We start from the raw sequence: 14,754 nt of genomic DNA, 5'->3' as shown, positions 1-14,754 counted from the left end.
GAAATTTCATAAAACCCAACAGGAGCATTTCATACAGCTCAACAGGAGCAGAAGATGAGAGGAAATGAGCTATTTACATTTTGGCACATAATTCTCCAACCCTCCTCTTTGCCTCCCTCCTTCTTCTGTAAAAAGAGAAGGGAAAAAAAAAAAAACCAAAAAAACCCAAACCAAAACAAAAAGGCAGCTAAGAACAAAGGCACTAAACCAGAGATGTTTTTCCAGGTTATGTAAAATTTATACCAAAGCCTGCTGTTCGTCCTTTTTGTTTTTCCTTTATTTTTAACCCTTGTCTCTACTTTAAGCTTACTTGACTGGTGGAAAGGAGAATGATTTGCTGCTGAGACGAGGTCTAGCAACCTGTTGGTTACATGGTCTTTTGGCCTAAATTAGACGTACTGGGTGGGCGAGGAATTAAACATTATAGAGAGCCAACTCCTCTTGCCTATGGAAAATGAAGCCTGCATTTTTGGATGTAGGTAGAGCTAGAGAGCCTGGAGTGAAACAACAGCAGTGCAAGAGGAATTGGGAAACAGAGCAACTGCCTCTATAATGAAAGACGCTTTGTTTTCAAATTTTCAAGCCTCTGGGGAGAGCAAGCCCGGCGGTGGGGAGCAGGGTTGATTAGGAGGGAGCACAGGAGACTCTGGTCTCAACACACCTCCTGGTTTCTACCATGAGTGGGTGAAGGGACACGTTCTGCTTTCACGTGCACGGATCTAAGTCCTGCATCTACTCCGGATTTGCACGAGGGAGCCCTGGGAAGCTGCGAGCTGAGCTCTAACGATGGCACCCATTAACGGGAAGGCTGATTACTCATTGACAATCAGCACTGGGCTTCTGGTCAGCTGAGTGAGCCTTTATGCAGAGGGATTAATTGGACTTGAAGAGGCACCTCTCCCAAGCCAATAAGTAGCGCTGGGAATATGTTTTCCCCTAGTGGGAAAGTGATAAGTGTGGCTCTTTGGATGGTGCTAATAAGCTTTGTGCTGGCAGCAGGAGGTGATACTCAACTTCTTCTGCTCCGGGTGAGCTGGGTGCTGCCATGATTTATCTCCAATAGCTCTTCTTGGTGGTGCTTTTTGATACAAGCGTCATGCTTGAGCTTCTTCCCGTGCCAGAGCTGAATTCCCCGGCCAGGCAGCCCCCGCTGCTGGAGCTGGCACCGCTTCCCCCCATGCTGAGCCTGTTGCTGAAGCCTGACCCCAGCCTCAGCGCGTTCCCACCTCCGTAGCTGCTCCCAGATGAGACCACAGCTGTGATGGGAAACCACGGGCAGAGGGTTAGTTTGTTTGGAATAGTATGGAGGAATTTCAGCCTTTAGTTGCACACATTCATGGTTTTTCTTGGACAGTCTACCACTGCCTGTACTTCACACATCTTATTCTCTGGCTTTTCTTCCTATCCTGTAGCAGAGTTGGCCTTAGACCTCTGAGTCTCCTAGGGACAATCTCAAAGTACAAAATCTTTCAAGTTCAGAGCTGGTCAGAGAAAGGGTGTGTCAGGCTCTCTGGCCTCCCCAGTCTCACAGAGCCCTGCAAAACCCCAAGTATACTCCATTTTTGTGCTGGTAACTACTGGCTGCATAGAGCTAATTTTCATTGTCTTATCCTCAATTCCAGGTACATTTAAGGAATAACTCAATGAAAATTCAATCTATTGCTTATGAACCAGATTACTTACAAATACTCACTGCACCAACGCCTTCTCCAGCCAACCTGGAAGAAAGAGAGGACAGAGAAGTAAGGGCTTATTATTTAGGACAATTTAAGCATAAATTTGGCACCAGGGACATTGAGGAACAGAATGGTCTGGGGTGTTACGGTCTAATGATGAGCGTCTGATAGGAACTGAAATAACACCTCTAACTGTGTAGGACAGGGGTGTGTCTTCTTGCAAGATTTGTGGCCCTTTCCTCTCTTGTTGCAAGGCAAATGTGAAAACATCCATGGGTTTGGACACTGTTTGGTTTGCAGCGGGAGCCACCCACCTGCTCTCCTCGCCCTCCAGCAGCTTCCTGTAGGTCGCGATCTCGATGTCGAGAGCCAGCTTGACGTTCATGAGCTCCTGGTACTCACGGAGCTGCCGGGCCAGGTCTGCCTTGGCCTTCTGCAGAGCATCTTCCAGGCCAGCCAGTTTGGCCCTGGCATCCTTGACAGCCATCTCCCCGCGATGCTCAGCATCTGCAATGGCCGTCTGCAAACTGGAGCACTGCAAGAAGTGGAAATAGGTCTGGTGACTGCTCCGTGAGTTTGGACCCCGATTCCCAGGCATCCTTGCAAGGGTACAGCAAGGTAGTGGGGATGGAGGTGCCCCCATGTTTGGAGGGGTCCTGTGCACCATACCTGTTTCTTTACACTATCGATTTCTGAGTGGAGCCGCTGGATCATGCGGTTCATCTCTGAGATCTCCATCTTGGTGTTGTGGAGGTCGTCCCCGTGCCGGCCAGCTGTGAGCTGCAGCTCCTCATACTGAGGTGGGCAGAGAGATGAGACACCAGGGCACAGTCAGAGCTGGGCAGGAGCTTGAACTCATTGGTAGAGACTGACCCTGCTCTGATCCTCTCTTGACTGGGTCTTCTGACTCTTTCTGTACTCAATTCAAGCTCTTCCTCATGAGCTTTAGCATATTTCCTTCCTCCCTCTATCTCCTTATGCTCCTCTATCTCTAGTTGTCAAAATGGCATTTTCACATGTCCAGGAAACTAAAATGAAATCCTATCCAAATCGATTTGATTTTACACCCTACTCCCCTGTCCTCTCTGCGTGCACTCTCCAGTATAAAATAGCCTTTGGGTAATGCTAAACAAAAATTTTCCTAGCTCGGCTGGCTAATTTTCACATCCTCACCTTGCTCTGGTACCAGGACTCAGCCTCTGCCCGGCTCCGGTTGGCGATGTCCTCGTACTGCGCTTTGACCTCTGCGATGATGCTGTCCAGGTCCAGGTTTCGGTTGTTGTCCATGGACAGGACCACGGAGGTGTCGGAGATCTGTGACTGCATCTGAGACAGCTCCTGTAAGTCAAACAAATTAATTCTCAGTCCCAAATGTTTCACTGTTGTGCTTGTCTCGGGTAGGAATGGGGAGGAACCGCAGCTCTGAACAGCTCTCCTAGGCTGGTTCTATCCTGTCGATACCAGGAAAATGGGGAAATGGCAGAACTGGGAAATTTGGGAGATTCTTACTGCTTCGTAGAGGGCTCGCAGGAAGTTAATCTCCTCTGTCAGTGCATCCACCTTAGTCCCGAGGTCCACCTTGTTCACATAGGCAGCATCTGCGTCCTGGAACCACAACAATAGAGGCAGTGAACCAAACCTTGCCTATCTTGTCATTTAATATGAACCTTTGGAGACAAAGCAGAACTGAAGACTTTCTTGACCTCTGTACCTTTTAAACAGATCCAAGAGTGAACTGGTTTCTTCCCTCCACCTTTTTTCTTGGGGGAGGGATGCTGTCCCATAGGTCTAAGCAATTTTTGACATGTCAGAAGCCACTGAATTTCCTTTTTTTTTTTTGCCAGCGCACAGACAGATATTTTGGACAACGCTTGAAAGAGTGGAAGTTTCCTATTTTGTCTCCTGCAGGGGGGACTGGGGGGCTGTGGAGGGTGGGATTGGATACAGAAAGGCTGCAGAACTCACAGAGCTCTAGTGGAGTGACTAGAAGTTACAGATGACCCAGATCTGATCTGGTACCTGGAGGACCAGAACTCACCTGAATTTTGGATGAGGGGCCTGAAACAAGAAGGAGCTATTGCCAAGGACTGACACACTGGCACAACTGGGTGTTTCTGCTTCAAGGAGGGATGACTACACCTTTGCTAAGTGCTTTGCCCAGCTTGGCACTGCCGGATAAAAAGGGTTTATTTGCATTCAAATGTGTTTTGCCTTTAAAAAGTGTGTCCCTTCTTTGTTGTTGGCGCCTCACCTTCTTGAGCAAAACAAAGTCATTCTCTGCAGTCGTGCGCTTGTTGATCTCCTCTTCATACCTGTTGGGAAGGGAAGATGAGCATCCCTTTACAGCTTCCATACTGCAACCCACCCCAGGGTGCTTGTGGGGAGACCAAAGAGTCTGTTCCCAGGGGCATTTACCACCGATGCATAGATCTTTGGAGGAAACAATAAAAACAGCTGCTAACAACACTTATGTCCTTGCTAGGTCAGTGCATATATCATATGTAGTGTTATTAGATAGATATATCTCACTGATTATGATAGAAAGACAGCACCCTTGGGCTAGGGGGTGGGAGGAGGCCATCTAGAAAAGCTGCAGGCCTTCATTAAAGGCACATTTTATCCTCCCAGAAGTTTTCTCTGTGAATGGAAGCCTTGTACTCTCTAAATTTTCTCAGGCTGGGAGGGCTGGGTGGAGCTGTGGCTGAGCTCATCACTGCCACACCTGGGTTAGTCAGAAGAGCTGGGATCTCTGACGCCAGCTCCCGTGGTGGCTTTGGGAGGGCTGGGGATGGCCAGGGAGGAGGGAGGATGATGGCCTGGGCAAGGAAAGCCAAGGTCTGGATTAGCAGCAGCGCACAGTCCCACTCTTGGTAAAGGATAAAAACCAGCAATAGCTGTGGACTGATGCCCAGCTCAAATGAAATGATTAAATGGGGGAGATGAAAGACAGGAGTTCAAAGGAGAGAGTCCATGCAGCTAATAAAACGTTAACCTTTCATGGGGGAATATTTCTTCACATCAGGAATATCCAAGCCTTAAAATCATTGCCATTAAGTAAAGTCCTAGCCTGTATATAGATTTGTGGGTCTGTAAGCTCTTAGGCACATAGAAGAGGAAAACTAATTTGGCATATGTCTAATTCCTAATTGCCGTTTGGATTAGTATTTGACTCAGAAGAGCAAAGCATTAGAAAGAATACTTTGGGATCCACAAAGTTTACAATGCATAAAGGTAAGAAGAACAAATTCCTAGGAAATGGGGACAGGAGCAGTGACGTCCTTTTGGAAGGTGTAGGCACTGTTGCCACAATGCAAGAGGATGGTCCCTGCCCAGCAATGTGTATGATGTAACTGAGCTTTTGCCCAAAGATTCCCTGATCTGGAGCCAGAAGGAATATTTGCCACTTTGTCAGGTGCAGGCAGAGTATTAAAGTCTGAACCTCTTCTGTGATGTGACCGTTGGTTGTCAAAGGATTTCTTGTCTGAAGTCATGATGTGCCCAAAGGTCTATTCTCAGCTGGGCAATCTCTTGCTGCTTTGCTGCTCCAGACTGTGCTGATGTTAGACATTGCTTTTCAAAATTTAAAACTGTTTTCACCGTGGGCCTGTGACGAGAACAGGAGGAGGACACTCTCTGACCCACTTAATTGAGAGCAGTATTGTGCTTAAAGCTGGGATTCATCTCAAGTCAGCTACCTCGAACTTGGCTATTTTGGCTAAGTTCTGTTCTTTGGGGTCTCTTCTGTAGCTGATGGAGGATATTTATCTCTGGAATGTCATTTGTCGCATCCTAAAATGAATTAAAGAAATCCACATGGCTGATTTGTAGCAGACCGTGAGGTCTTACATGGCCAAACTGACACAGGACAGATTAGTTTCTGTTAAACATTTCTTTGCTGAAGGCACAGAGAACCATTAAAAAAAGTCTCAAAGTAGACTGTGGATGAGGATTTCTCTTCCCCAAGGCAGTTGTTTCTGTTCTGAGGCTACTTTTGGGCTAGAGGCACTGTTGGTAAAGGTGGCAGAAAGTGTCAGACACATGATCTCCCGAGAAAGGGAGAGCAGAGGGTTTTCGGCAGAACGCGCGTGTCCTTGCTTTGAATTGCAGCCTGCACCCAGCTCTCATCTCTCGTTTTTCTGGTTCCAGATTGACAATTTAATCTTCTTACTTATTCACATCCATTAAGCAGTGTATCCCTCGTGGGCATGGTAGCAGACACTAAGGCTTGATAGATGTTTGTCCAAAGTGCAAAGAGTGGGTGAGAGAGGGAACACCTCCTCCTACCAGCCTAAAGAGTTAATGAGCTGAGCTGAAACATTCGCCCAAGATTACAGTGACTTTCCATGGGGTGGAAGCTTACTCTGACTTTCAGAAGTGCTAAAACTATCCAGTACATTGATATTAAGGGACATTATAATATTTTTTAAAAAAAAAAAAAAAAAAAGAAAGGAAGAAAAACGCTTAAGCACACACTTAAAATTAATCTTTCATTTTAGACAATTTTTCTGTCCTGGAAAGGAACCCACATTAGTAAGAAATGTGAGTGTTCAGAGCGCCTAATAGTCTTGTTGAGATTCAGGTTTCATCCTAGATTGTATTAAAATGACTACATGGGAGCTGAAACCATTTGGAAAGCTTAAGCTCTGGACAGACTAAGCTTTTGAGAAGCTGCTCCTGAACTCCTGTGGATGTCTGACCATCTGAGCCTTTTGCAGCATTTAAAAATTTCACCTGTCCCTGCAAAAAACTTGTCTTGCAGTGGGTAGAGTGCTGCTGCTGATGTGTATCCAGCAGGTAAAGTGAGGGGAGCTGAGTCACTTTAGTCCTCTGAGGTCTCACAGTTTTAGGGTTGCCTTGGGTCTTTTAGCTCGTTCAGGAAGAAGATAAAGTGAAAAACTAGACAGGTTTCTTTCTGTGTGTGTTCCTTACCTGATCTTGAAGTCTTCAACAGCATCCTGCATAGCCTTCAGCTCTGAGCTGAGCCGCAGCCTGTCCCCTCCTAGAGCCTCGAGCTGTCTCCTCATGTTGCTGATGTACGCGTCAAACATAGGTTCAAGGTTATTTTTCGCAATTTTTTGGTCCTTCAAGAGGCTCCATTTAGTCTCCAGTACTTTATTTTGTTGCTCCAGGAACCGCACCTGAAACCCATCAGAACAATTTAAATCACTGGGGATCATCAACTCAAAACCTGCCTCACTTTTCATGAGATGGGGGCTTTAATGTGAGGGGTTTTTTGGGTTTGTTTTATATAATCTAAAGTGGGCTTTAGATGGGCGTGTCATCAAAAGATCATTGGTAGGAAGACTTGGACACCAGGAGCAATATTCAACTGCGAAGAAACCTGGAAAAATAATTTGCACCATATCTAGACTGTCTATAGAGCTGAGCTCTATAGAGACAAAATGAGCTGTATAGACAGTCTGGAGTCAGCGGTAACAAGCTGAACAAAATCCTTAACTCTGTGCATTAAAGATTTAGAAGTAAATTTATAATGTTGAGAGCAATCCTGATTCTACTCTACAGGCGATGACAAACATGACAGGCTGGATTAAGTGGAACGTGTCTTACCTTGTCGATGAAGGAGGCAAATTTGTTGTTGAGGGATTTGATCTGGTCCTTCTCCTCCTGCCGCACTCTCTGCATGTTGGGGTCAATCTCCAATTTAAGAGGTACCAAGAGGTGTTGGTTGACTGTGACCTCTTGAATACCTCCAGGGCCACATCCTCCTCCAAACCCAAACCCAGCTCCACCAGCCCTATATGCCAACCCGCCATGACCTGACCCATAACTGTATCCTGGTCTAGCAGAACAATACCCTCCGCTCATGGAAATCCTCTTGCTTGCCCCTAGATTGTGAAGGCTTCTGCTGCCAAAACCACTGCTGATCTGTCCCACGCCTCCACTGCTGCTGCGGGACATGGACACGGAGCTGAAGCTGCTTCGGTGAACAGGCATAGTGGCAGAAGCAGCACTGGAACTCTTAGTGAGTCCTCCTGACCTAATGTCGAATAACTGCTGTGTAAACATTTGCCGGTGGCGAGAGCAGAGGACAAGGAGGTGAGATGGCAGATGAGTAGAAATTTTTGGGAGTTTGGATCAGGAGTCCCCTCTGCCTTTTATCCTTTTGGAGAGCTGGGCTTGTCCGCAGAGGACCGCAGCTCCATTGGCTGAGCTAATCGGTTTGGTATGCTGGCACATGGCCACCCTCCCTAACCCGTTAATCACCAGACTCGCTAATGCAACGGGCTGGCAACCTTCAGGCTCATAAAACTAACCAAATTTTCTAACCTGTATTTTTCAGAGGAGGGATTACTGGTGGGGAAAAATAAAAAATATTTACATCTGGAAGTTCCCTTTCGGCTTGCTTTTAACTTGGTTGGTGGTGTCGGTGCCCATTTAGTTTAAAGCTGATGGGACTGAAGTTGCCACAAGAGGGAATCTAGAGATGTTGAAAATGCCAGTTGGACATGTTTTGCTAAAGAAAAAAATGACTTTTCTCTCTGATAGCTAGCTGTCTTGGGGTAGGAGCAACCTGTCCTGACTGAGGCAAGAAGTCAGATGTCTTGGTCTGCACTCCTCATCTTTGCAGGCAACACTTCATCTGCACAGAGGTACTTCTGGTAAAGTTGATAATTTGGGAGGCACCTGTGCCTTTCCGTTGACTAGAGGGAGTGTGGGTGCTTTGCTTAGCCGAAATGCTGAATGATGAGATAGCTAAAAGTACGTGGTCCCCAGAGAGGAAACAGCCTGACTTGTAAAAGTCCAGGTCATTGGATGGCTGTTTGATGCTGGACAGTGTTTAAATAACAAACCAAATACCAGTTCTGCTGGTGTCAATGGAAACATGGTCCAGAGATGCCAGAGGAAGATGGGCAGGTGTTGAAGAGGACGAGCCACTTCCTTTCCAGTAGTGTGTTACTGTGTTTAGGTCTAGAGGACTAATGAAAAGCTGGGGTTTATTATATCGCCTTCTCTTTAGGCTAGGAGTCAGTGTGCACTTAACGTGCGTCACGTTTTCCTCTAGTGCTTTAGTCACTCAGCAAGGTTGTGTCAGAGACTGAACCAGCACAATCCACTGTGGTAATCTCAGCACATTTTTTTTTTTTCTTAAGATGAGCTTTGGTGCTTTTGTAGTTTGTCTCTCGTTACTGCTGTTCAGGAGATCAGAGAAGGGGAACTAAACCTTCCTTACCCTCAGGGTCTTTAACTATCTCACAGCCTATGTCTGGCGATGTTATTCTTCCCAAAGAGGGTGAGTTTGGGGGGTTAATGGGTCTTTTCCATTTCTAATTATGGTAATGGCAGTGACGGCATTTTACTAGCCCCTGCAGCTAGTGCATGTACAGAACAGCATGAGCTGAAGTACTTGTTTTCTTGGGAAAAACTAGTTTTAATCCCTACATGACTCATCGCGTAAAACCTTGAAAGATTACAGGGGTTTGGGCACTATCAAGGCAGCATGAAAATGCTGAGATGCTGCAATGTAGAAATGAAGGACATTTTCTCTAGTGCCTACTAAGAAGAGTAGATATTTTCCCATCCTGTGGATGCTAAAAAACTTTGCTCACACAAATGGGAATGGAACATCCAGCTTCCTGTTGGATATAAGAGGTGTCCGTGGAGTTGCAGTGAGTGCAGAGGAAGGAAAGGTCTCAGCTCTTTTGTGTATGACTTTGATTTACCTTCAGCTGTACTCTGTTATGTCAGCCACTCTTTTCCCCAAGGTCCTATGAAGTAATTGGAATTAAAAGGAGGATGCGACAAAATTAATTCCACGTGCCTTTTATTAGATGAACACTGGGAAATGAGGATTTCAGAGAGTCAAAGAACAAACAGGAGCATGGCATGTTTTATATAAATAAGGACAGACAGCTTTGACTTCCAAATTTTTTGCAAGTAACAGGGTAAGGATTGCACACAAGACGAGAGGAAACTCGGCACACGCTAGCTAACAGTGCTGGTGTCTGACTTTAATAGCATCTCTTGGTTGAAGAGGTGGTGGAGACGTACTTTATGCTGGAACTGCTTCCACCGACCACACATGACCCGGCTGCGCCTTGTCCGCTTCCAGAGCTGAAGCCCATTCCTCCAGCACAGACCCCACCTCCAACACCGCTGCTGCCTCCAAAGCTGACACAGTTTCCAGTTCCATAGCCCGTTCCTACAGGGGTTCTGGTCACAGCTGCAAGAGGAGAACACCCACTTTAGAGGCATCCACAAACAGTGGGCTCTGAGTGGCAGGGAGACAAATGTAAAAGTTGGCAAACTATGTTTAAAAGTTACTTACAGATATTCACTGTGCCGGCACCTTCTCCAGAGAGCCTGTTAGGGAGCAAAATAAACCAGTAAGAATTCAGGGGGAACCCATGACCAGGAGCTGGTTGAAAAGGCAGGAGAATCTTCTTGGAATATTTTTGGTGGAAGTTGGAAAGTTTGCACGAAGGCTACCATCTTCCCAAATAGCTCATCTTCCTGGGCAATTGCTTGCCTTTAAACAGCTTTCAGGTCTTCTGAACGTGGGAAGTCTAAACGCAACAAGGGTCTGTGACTCCACTGCACTTCTGGAAATTGGGATATAAAATTGCACCCACCTGCACTCCTCTCCCTCCAGCAGCTTCCTGTAGGTCGCAATCTCAATGTCCAGGGCCAGCTTGACGTTCATGAGCTCCTGGTACTCACGGAGCTGCTGGGCGAGGTCTGTCTTGGCCTTCTGCAGAGCTGTCTCCAGTTCGGCCAGTTTGGCCCTGGCATCCTTGAGGGCCATCTCCCCACGCTGCTCAGTATCTGCAATAGCTGTCTGCAAACTGGCGCACTGTGGAGGAAAAGTAGTCGTTGTGTTCCTTATCTAGAGCATAGACCAGTTCTTTGTACCCTGAGGTCATGACCATAGGTGTGATCCATGTTCTGAGCCAGGTCACAACCTGGATTTAATCTAACTCCACACCTCGTAACATCATCTTAGGTTTACTCATGTTGCATTGTTACTCTTAGTGGTGTTACAGCACTGAAATAAATGGTGTCATACTCATTCCTTATCCAGCAGAACTCACTGACATACATTTATTTTTATTCCCTGGAGTTGGCTGGACAATCAAGAAGTTAGACCACAGCAAGAGTTTAGTCTTATGCATTTACACTGCTTTTTACCTGTTTCTTCACACTGTCGATTTCAGAGCGCAGTCGCTGGACGTGGCGGTTGAGCTCGGAGATCTCCTGCTTGGTGTTACGGAGGTCGTCCCCGTGCCTGCCTGCTGTAGCCTGCAGCTCCTCGTACTGTCACAGAGAGAGGAACAGCCAGTCAAGGTAAAATATACTGATTTTGGAGCCAAGCAGAATGTGGGTACGTGGGTGTTTGCACTCAGAAGTGTGCGTATGTTCTCAATCGCAAATTAGCACTTCAAACTTTATAGGATTATTAAATCTGGAGACATCCTGTGTTATAAAAATCACAGTGGCACCCACCTCCCCATGGGAAACTGGGGGAGGGAGTGTGGTTTTCCCATTGCAGAAGCCTTCCTAGGCACTCACCCTGGACTGGTACCAAGACTCGGCCTCCGCCCGGCTCCGGTTGGCGATGTCCTCATACTGTGCCTTGACCTCTGCGATGATGCTGTCCATGTCCAGGCTGCGGTTGTTGTCCATGGTCAGGATGACAGAGGTGTCGGAGATCTGGGTCTGCATCTGAGACAGTTCCTGTAAAAGCAGCGGGTATTTCGGTGAGTCGCAGGCGTGAGACACGAATGTTGCTGAGAGGAAGGAAACTCCCAAGTTAGAGGGTAGACCTGGATGGACAAAGTGTTTTTTCTAAGATGGTTTCAGGCAGGGTTAAGACAGCAGGTGAAATGGAAAAAGCATTGAATTATTTAGCGGAATAGAGTGGAAAATAAACAGTCCTGAGCCTCTGAAGTGGGAAAGGAAGGCTGGAAACTGGGAGACGGATGTAAATGCTGGTGCTTACGGCTTCATAGAGAGCTCTGAGGAAATCTATCTCCTCCATAAGGGAGTCCAGCCTGGCTTGCAGCTCTGTCTTGTTCATGTAGGCAGCGTCCACCTCCTAGAAGAGGAAACACATCACAAAAATGAAGTGGTTTTCGGAGAAGCAGAGGAAAAGCTGAAGAACGTGTTTCTTGCTATGCTCGTGCAGAGCTGGGAGGGAGAGCGTGTGTGCACCCACCTTCTTCAGGATCACAAATTCATTCTCGACAGCTGTGTGCTTGTTGATCTCTTCTTCGTATCTGCAGGATGGAAATGGAGGGTTAGCCTAGCCTTGTACAAAAGTTATTTCGTATTTTCAGTACCAGCCTCTTATTTTTTTTGTATGCATGTATGTACGTACCTTGGTCTCTTAGCCCTATCATTTTCTGCCTGTGACTTTCAGCCATGGGGAAGTGAGGCTGAATATGTCTCGTATTAAACTTAACCTGGGCCTTACTCAGAAGATTATATCAGCAAAAAGGCCTTCTTTCCTCATTTGACTGCACAGATGCAACAGCGAGCTGGCCTCTGTTGCAGACCACAGATGGGCAGACTTACTTGTTCTTGAAGTCCTCAGCAAGGCCTTGCACCTTGTTCAGCTCCATTCCCAAGTTCTCCTTGTCTGTCAGCAAGCTGTTCAGCTGTCTCTTGAGGTTGTTGATGTAGGTCTCAAAGAGGGGCTCAATGTTGTTTCTGACTGTTTTGTTCCCCTGTTCTTGCAGAAGGGCCCACTTGGTCTCCAGGACCTTGTTTTGTTGTTCAAGGAATCGGACCTGTATAGAGAAAGGAGGTGTTTCAGAAACAGTGATTTTAGGACAGTTTTTCTTAGAGACAAGGTACAATCCTGCAAGGATTCACTTGCTGGAAGGTGGGAGCTCTCAGCTTGTGGAACAACTGACAGTTTATACAAACATTGCACATCTGATGTTAACATTCCTGCTCTTTTTGCAAACTCTGCTTCCTTACACCCTATATCACCATTTTCTCCCTGTTGACTGGTCTCAGCATTAATGCGAGGGATGAATGGTCTCAAAGCTAGAACCCCTCAGGTTTTATTCCCAGGCTGCTGATGTTAGAAATGGCAGTACAAGAGCAGCAAAATTGCTGATAAAGATACAACTTGCCCTTGTTTGTGCTTCCCCACTGAAGAATCAACACAGCATAAGCGAGAAATCCTATGTCTCACCTTGTCGATGAAGGAGGCAAATTTATTGTTGAGGGTTTGAATCTGATCCTTCTCATCCTTACGGATACTCTGGATGTTGGGGTCAATCTCCAGATTGAGAGGTTTCAGAAGGCTCTGGTTGACTGAGACTTCATGGATGCCCCCAGCTGGGAGAGCAGGGAATCCAGGACCACCCATGCCACCACCAAACCCAAAGGCACCACCAACTGCACCACCAAAACCACAGGAGATCACAGGGACAGCACCAAAACCTGCAGGTCCGTAGAAGCCACCACCTCTTCCAGCTACAGAGATCCTCTTGCATCCACCAAGGCTGTAGAGGCTCCTGCTTCCAAAACCTCCAGCAAATCTTCCATACACAGGGGCGATACTGCAGCTCCCACCTTGGGATGCAGAACGTAAGCAGAAGCTGGCGCTGCTGGCATTTGGGATGAAGGCAGAAGCAGCACTGAAGCCAGTATTGCTCTGGTTCCTTGCAGCGCACTGGCGAGACATGGCAGCTGATGTGAGCAGGGTGAGAGCGGTAGAAAGAATAAAGCAGCGAGGAAGTGGATGAAGGCAGGAAGGTGAAGTTGTGCTCCCCCAGGCTGGGACTGGCCTTTTTATACCCTTACTAGCTGGGGATGGGTCTGGCGTGGTGCTCATCTTACTGATTAACTGGGCTCGGCACACCCAGCAGCAAAGCGGACGGTGAGTTCACGGTGAGCACTCACAAAGTGCAGAAGTTGCATTTTTTTGTGACAGTCATGATCTGGCTGTTGAAATATCTGAGAAAACACTAAATACTGCCTGCTCAACTCTTGTTCGCAGCCATCCTTTTCCCACTCCCTCCTTTCACCTCTGCAGTAGATGGTTCCCCTTGTTGGGCAAGCGCTCGCTCATCTCTATTTCATGGGTGAATCAATCCCTCTGTTGCGTAAAGGCACATTATTTCACGGTGCAGTGGTCCAAGATCTGAGAAATCTGTTATTGTGGGTCTGTGTTTTCCTGCTACTGTGGTTTTGAGTAAACCCCAGCGGGGCATCAGCACCTCAGGCCCCGACTTGTCAGAAATTCTGGACTCTTGTTCTCATGTCCAAACAAGAGTCATTTAAAGCAGAACTGATACAGAAGGGAGAAAGAGGTGATGGAGGGAAAGCCAGGGTGGTGATGGGTCATTAGTGGAAGTCCTGGACCATCAGCTATCAAAAACCAGCTGGGGAGCGGGAAGGACATGGAAGGTAATTTTATGAATGGCGTTTTCAGACCTTTTCTTTCTGCGAAAAGTGTCTACACTTCATCCTGATTCAGACTGACAACAAATGATGAAATATCAGAATATGACCTGGGAGGGAGTTACTGTTGTCTGTGACGACACAAAACCTGAGTTGGCGATTTCTCAGGGCTTCACCTTCACATATTTTAGGGCTGTTTCCTGACTCATGGGGTGACCTTGTCTCTACACGGTGTGAAGCCTGTTCCCAGGCTGCCCTCCCCACGTCTGTTGTCTTCCCCCTCTGATATCTCTTACTCACAAGGAAATCCAGTGCTTGGGCTCCGGGCTTACAACATTGTTCTCAGACAACTCCCTTATTCCGCGTAGCACCCAGGAAAAGTCAAATAGTGCATTTCTCTAGTGAAAGACACATGGTGTCCTGACTCGCCCTGTGCGCGCTGTGTGGCAGCACCGTACACATGGACACTTATCCTGGAGCAGGCAGGATGCTCAGAAGTCACTCCCAGCGTCTGGTCTGAGTGCCCAGGGACAGACACGCTTCTCTTGGACCCTGCAGCCCTTCGGTTTGCCAAGGTACGTCTCTCTCGTGGATGCCCATGCCCGAGCTGAACACCTGCTCATCAGAGGAGGTAGCAGCCCACCTGCAGAGTGTTGCTGGAAGTCGTAGCTTTCCCCAGCCATTAAAAAGACACGTGCAGGCA

General features: G+C 47.2%; 2 protein-coding genes across 2 annotated transcripts; both read right to left on the bottom strand.

The window, feature by feature from the left end:
• Nucleotides 1–1,050: 1,050 nt before the first annotated feature.
• LOC141915804 (keratin, type II cytoskeletal cochleal-like) lies at nt 1,051–9,086 on the bottom strand. The gene is made up of 12 exons (XM_074807679.1): nt 9,078–9,086; nt 8,869–8,962; nt 8,489–8,702; nt 7,245–7,674; nt 6,606–6,814; nt 3,928–3,988; nt 3,186–3,281; nt 2,850–3,014; nt 2,346–2,471; nt 1,991–2,211; nt 1,684–1,718; nt 1,051–1,256 (listed from the first exon to the last, which is right to left on the bottom strand). The coding sequence occupies exons 1-12, from the start codon at nt 9,084–9,086 to the stop codon at nt 1,051–1,053; spliced, it is 1,866 nt and encodes a 621-aa protein (XP_074663780.1).
• A 560-nt stretch (nt 9,087–9,646) lies between these two features.
• LOC141915680 (keratin, type II cytoskeletal 75-like) lies at nt 9,647–13,332 on the bottom strand. The gene is made up of 9 exons (XM_074807457.1): nt 12,838–13,332; nt 12,210–12,424; nt 11,851–11,911; nt 11,635–11,730; nt 11,205–11,369; nt 10,824–10,949; nt 10,268–10,488; nt 9,964–9,998; nt 9,647–9,858 (listed from the first exon to the last, which is right to left on the bottom strand). Exons 1-9 carry the CDS (start codon nt 13,330–13,332, stop codon nt 9,647–9,649), a joined length of 1,626 nt encoding a protein of 541 aa, XP_074663558.1.
• Between the last annotated feature and the right edge of the window lie 1,422 nt (nt 13,333–14,754).

The sequence above is a fragment of the Strix aluco genome, chromosome 27 (assembly GCF_031877795.1).
Source record: "Strix aluco isolate bStrAlu1 chromosome 27, bStrAlu1.hap1, whole genome shotgun sequence".
In the NCBI taxonomy this organism is placed as follows: Eukaryota; Metazoa; Chordata; class Aves; order Strigiformes; family Strigidae; genus Strix; species Strix aluco.
This window is presented reverse-complemented; position numbering and strand designations above follow the sequence as displayed.

Coding starts and splice junctions, on each gene's coding strand:
- LOC141915804 (XM_074807679.1), bottom strand. Junction 6,815..7,244: donor TTGCCTCCTTCATCGACAAG/GTAAGACACGTT, acceptor GATGGGTTTCAG/GTGCGGTTCCTGGAGCAACA. Junction 3,282..3,927: donor ACTTTGTTTTGCTCAAGAAG/GTGAGGCGCCAA, acceptor TTGTGGTTCCAG/GACGCAGATGCTGCCTATGT.
- LOC141915680 (XM_074807457.1), bottom strand. CDS start 13,332: ATGTCTCGCCAGTGCGCTGCAAGGAACCAGAGCAATACTGGCTTCAGT. Junction 10,489..10,823: donor TCGACAGTGTGAAGAAACAG/GTAAAAAGCAGT, acceptor TTTCCTCCACAG/TGCGCCAGTTTGCAGACAGC. Junction 9,859..9,963: donor TGCCGGCACAGTGAATATCT/GTAAGTAACTTT, acceptor CTCCTCTTGCAG/CTGTGACCAGAACCCCTGTA.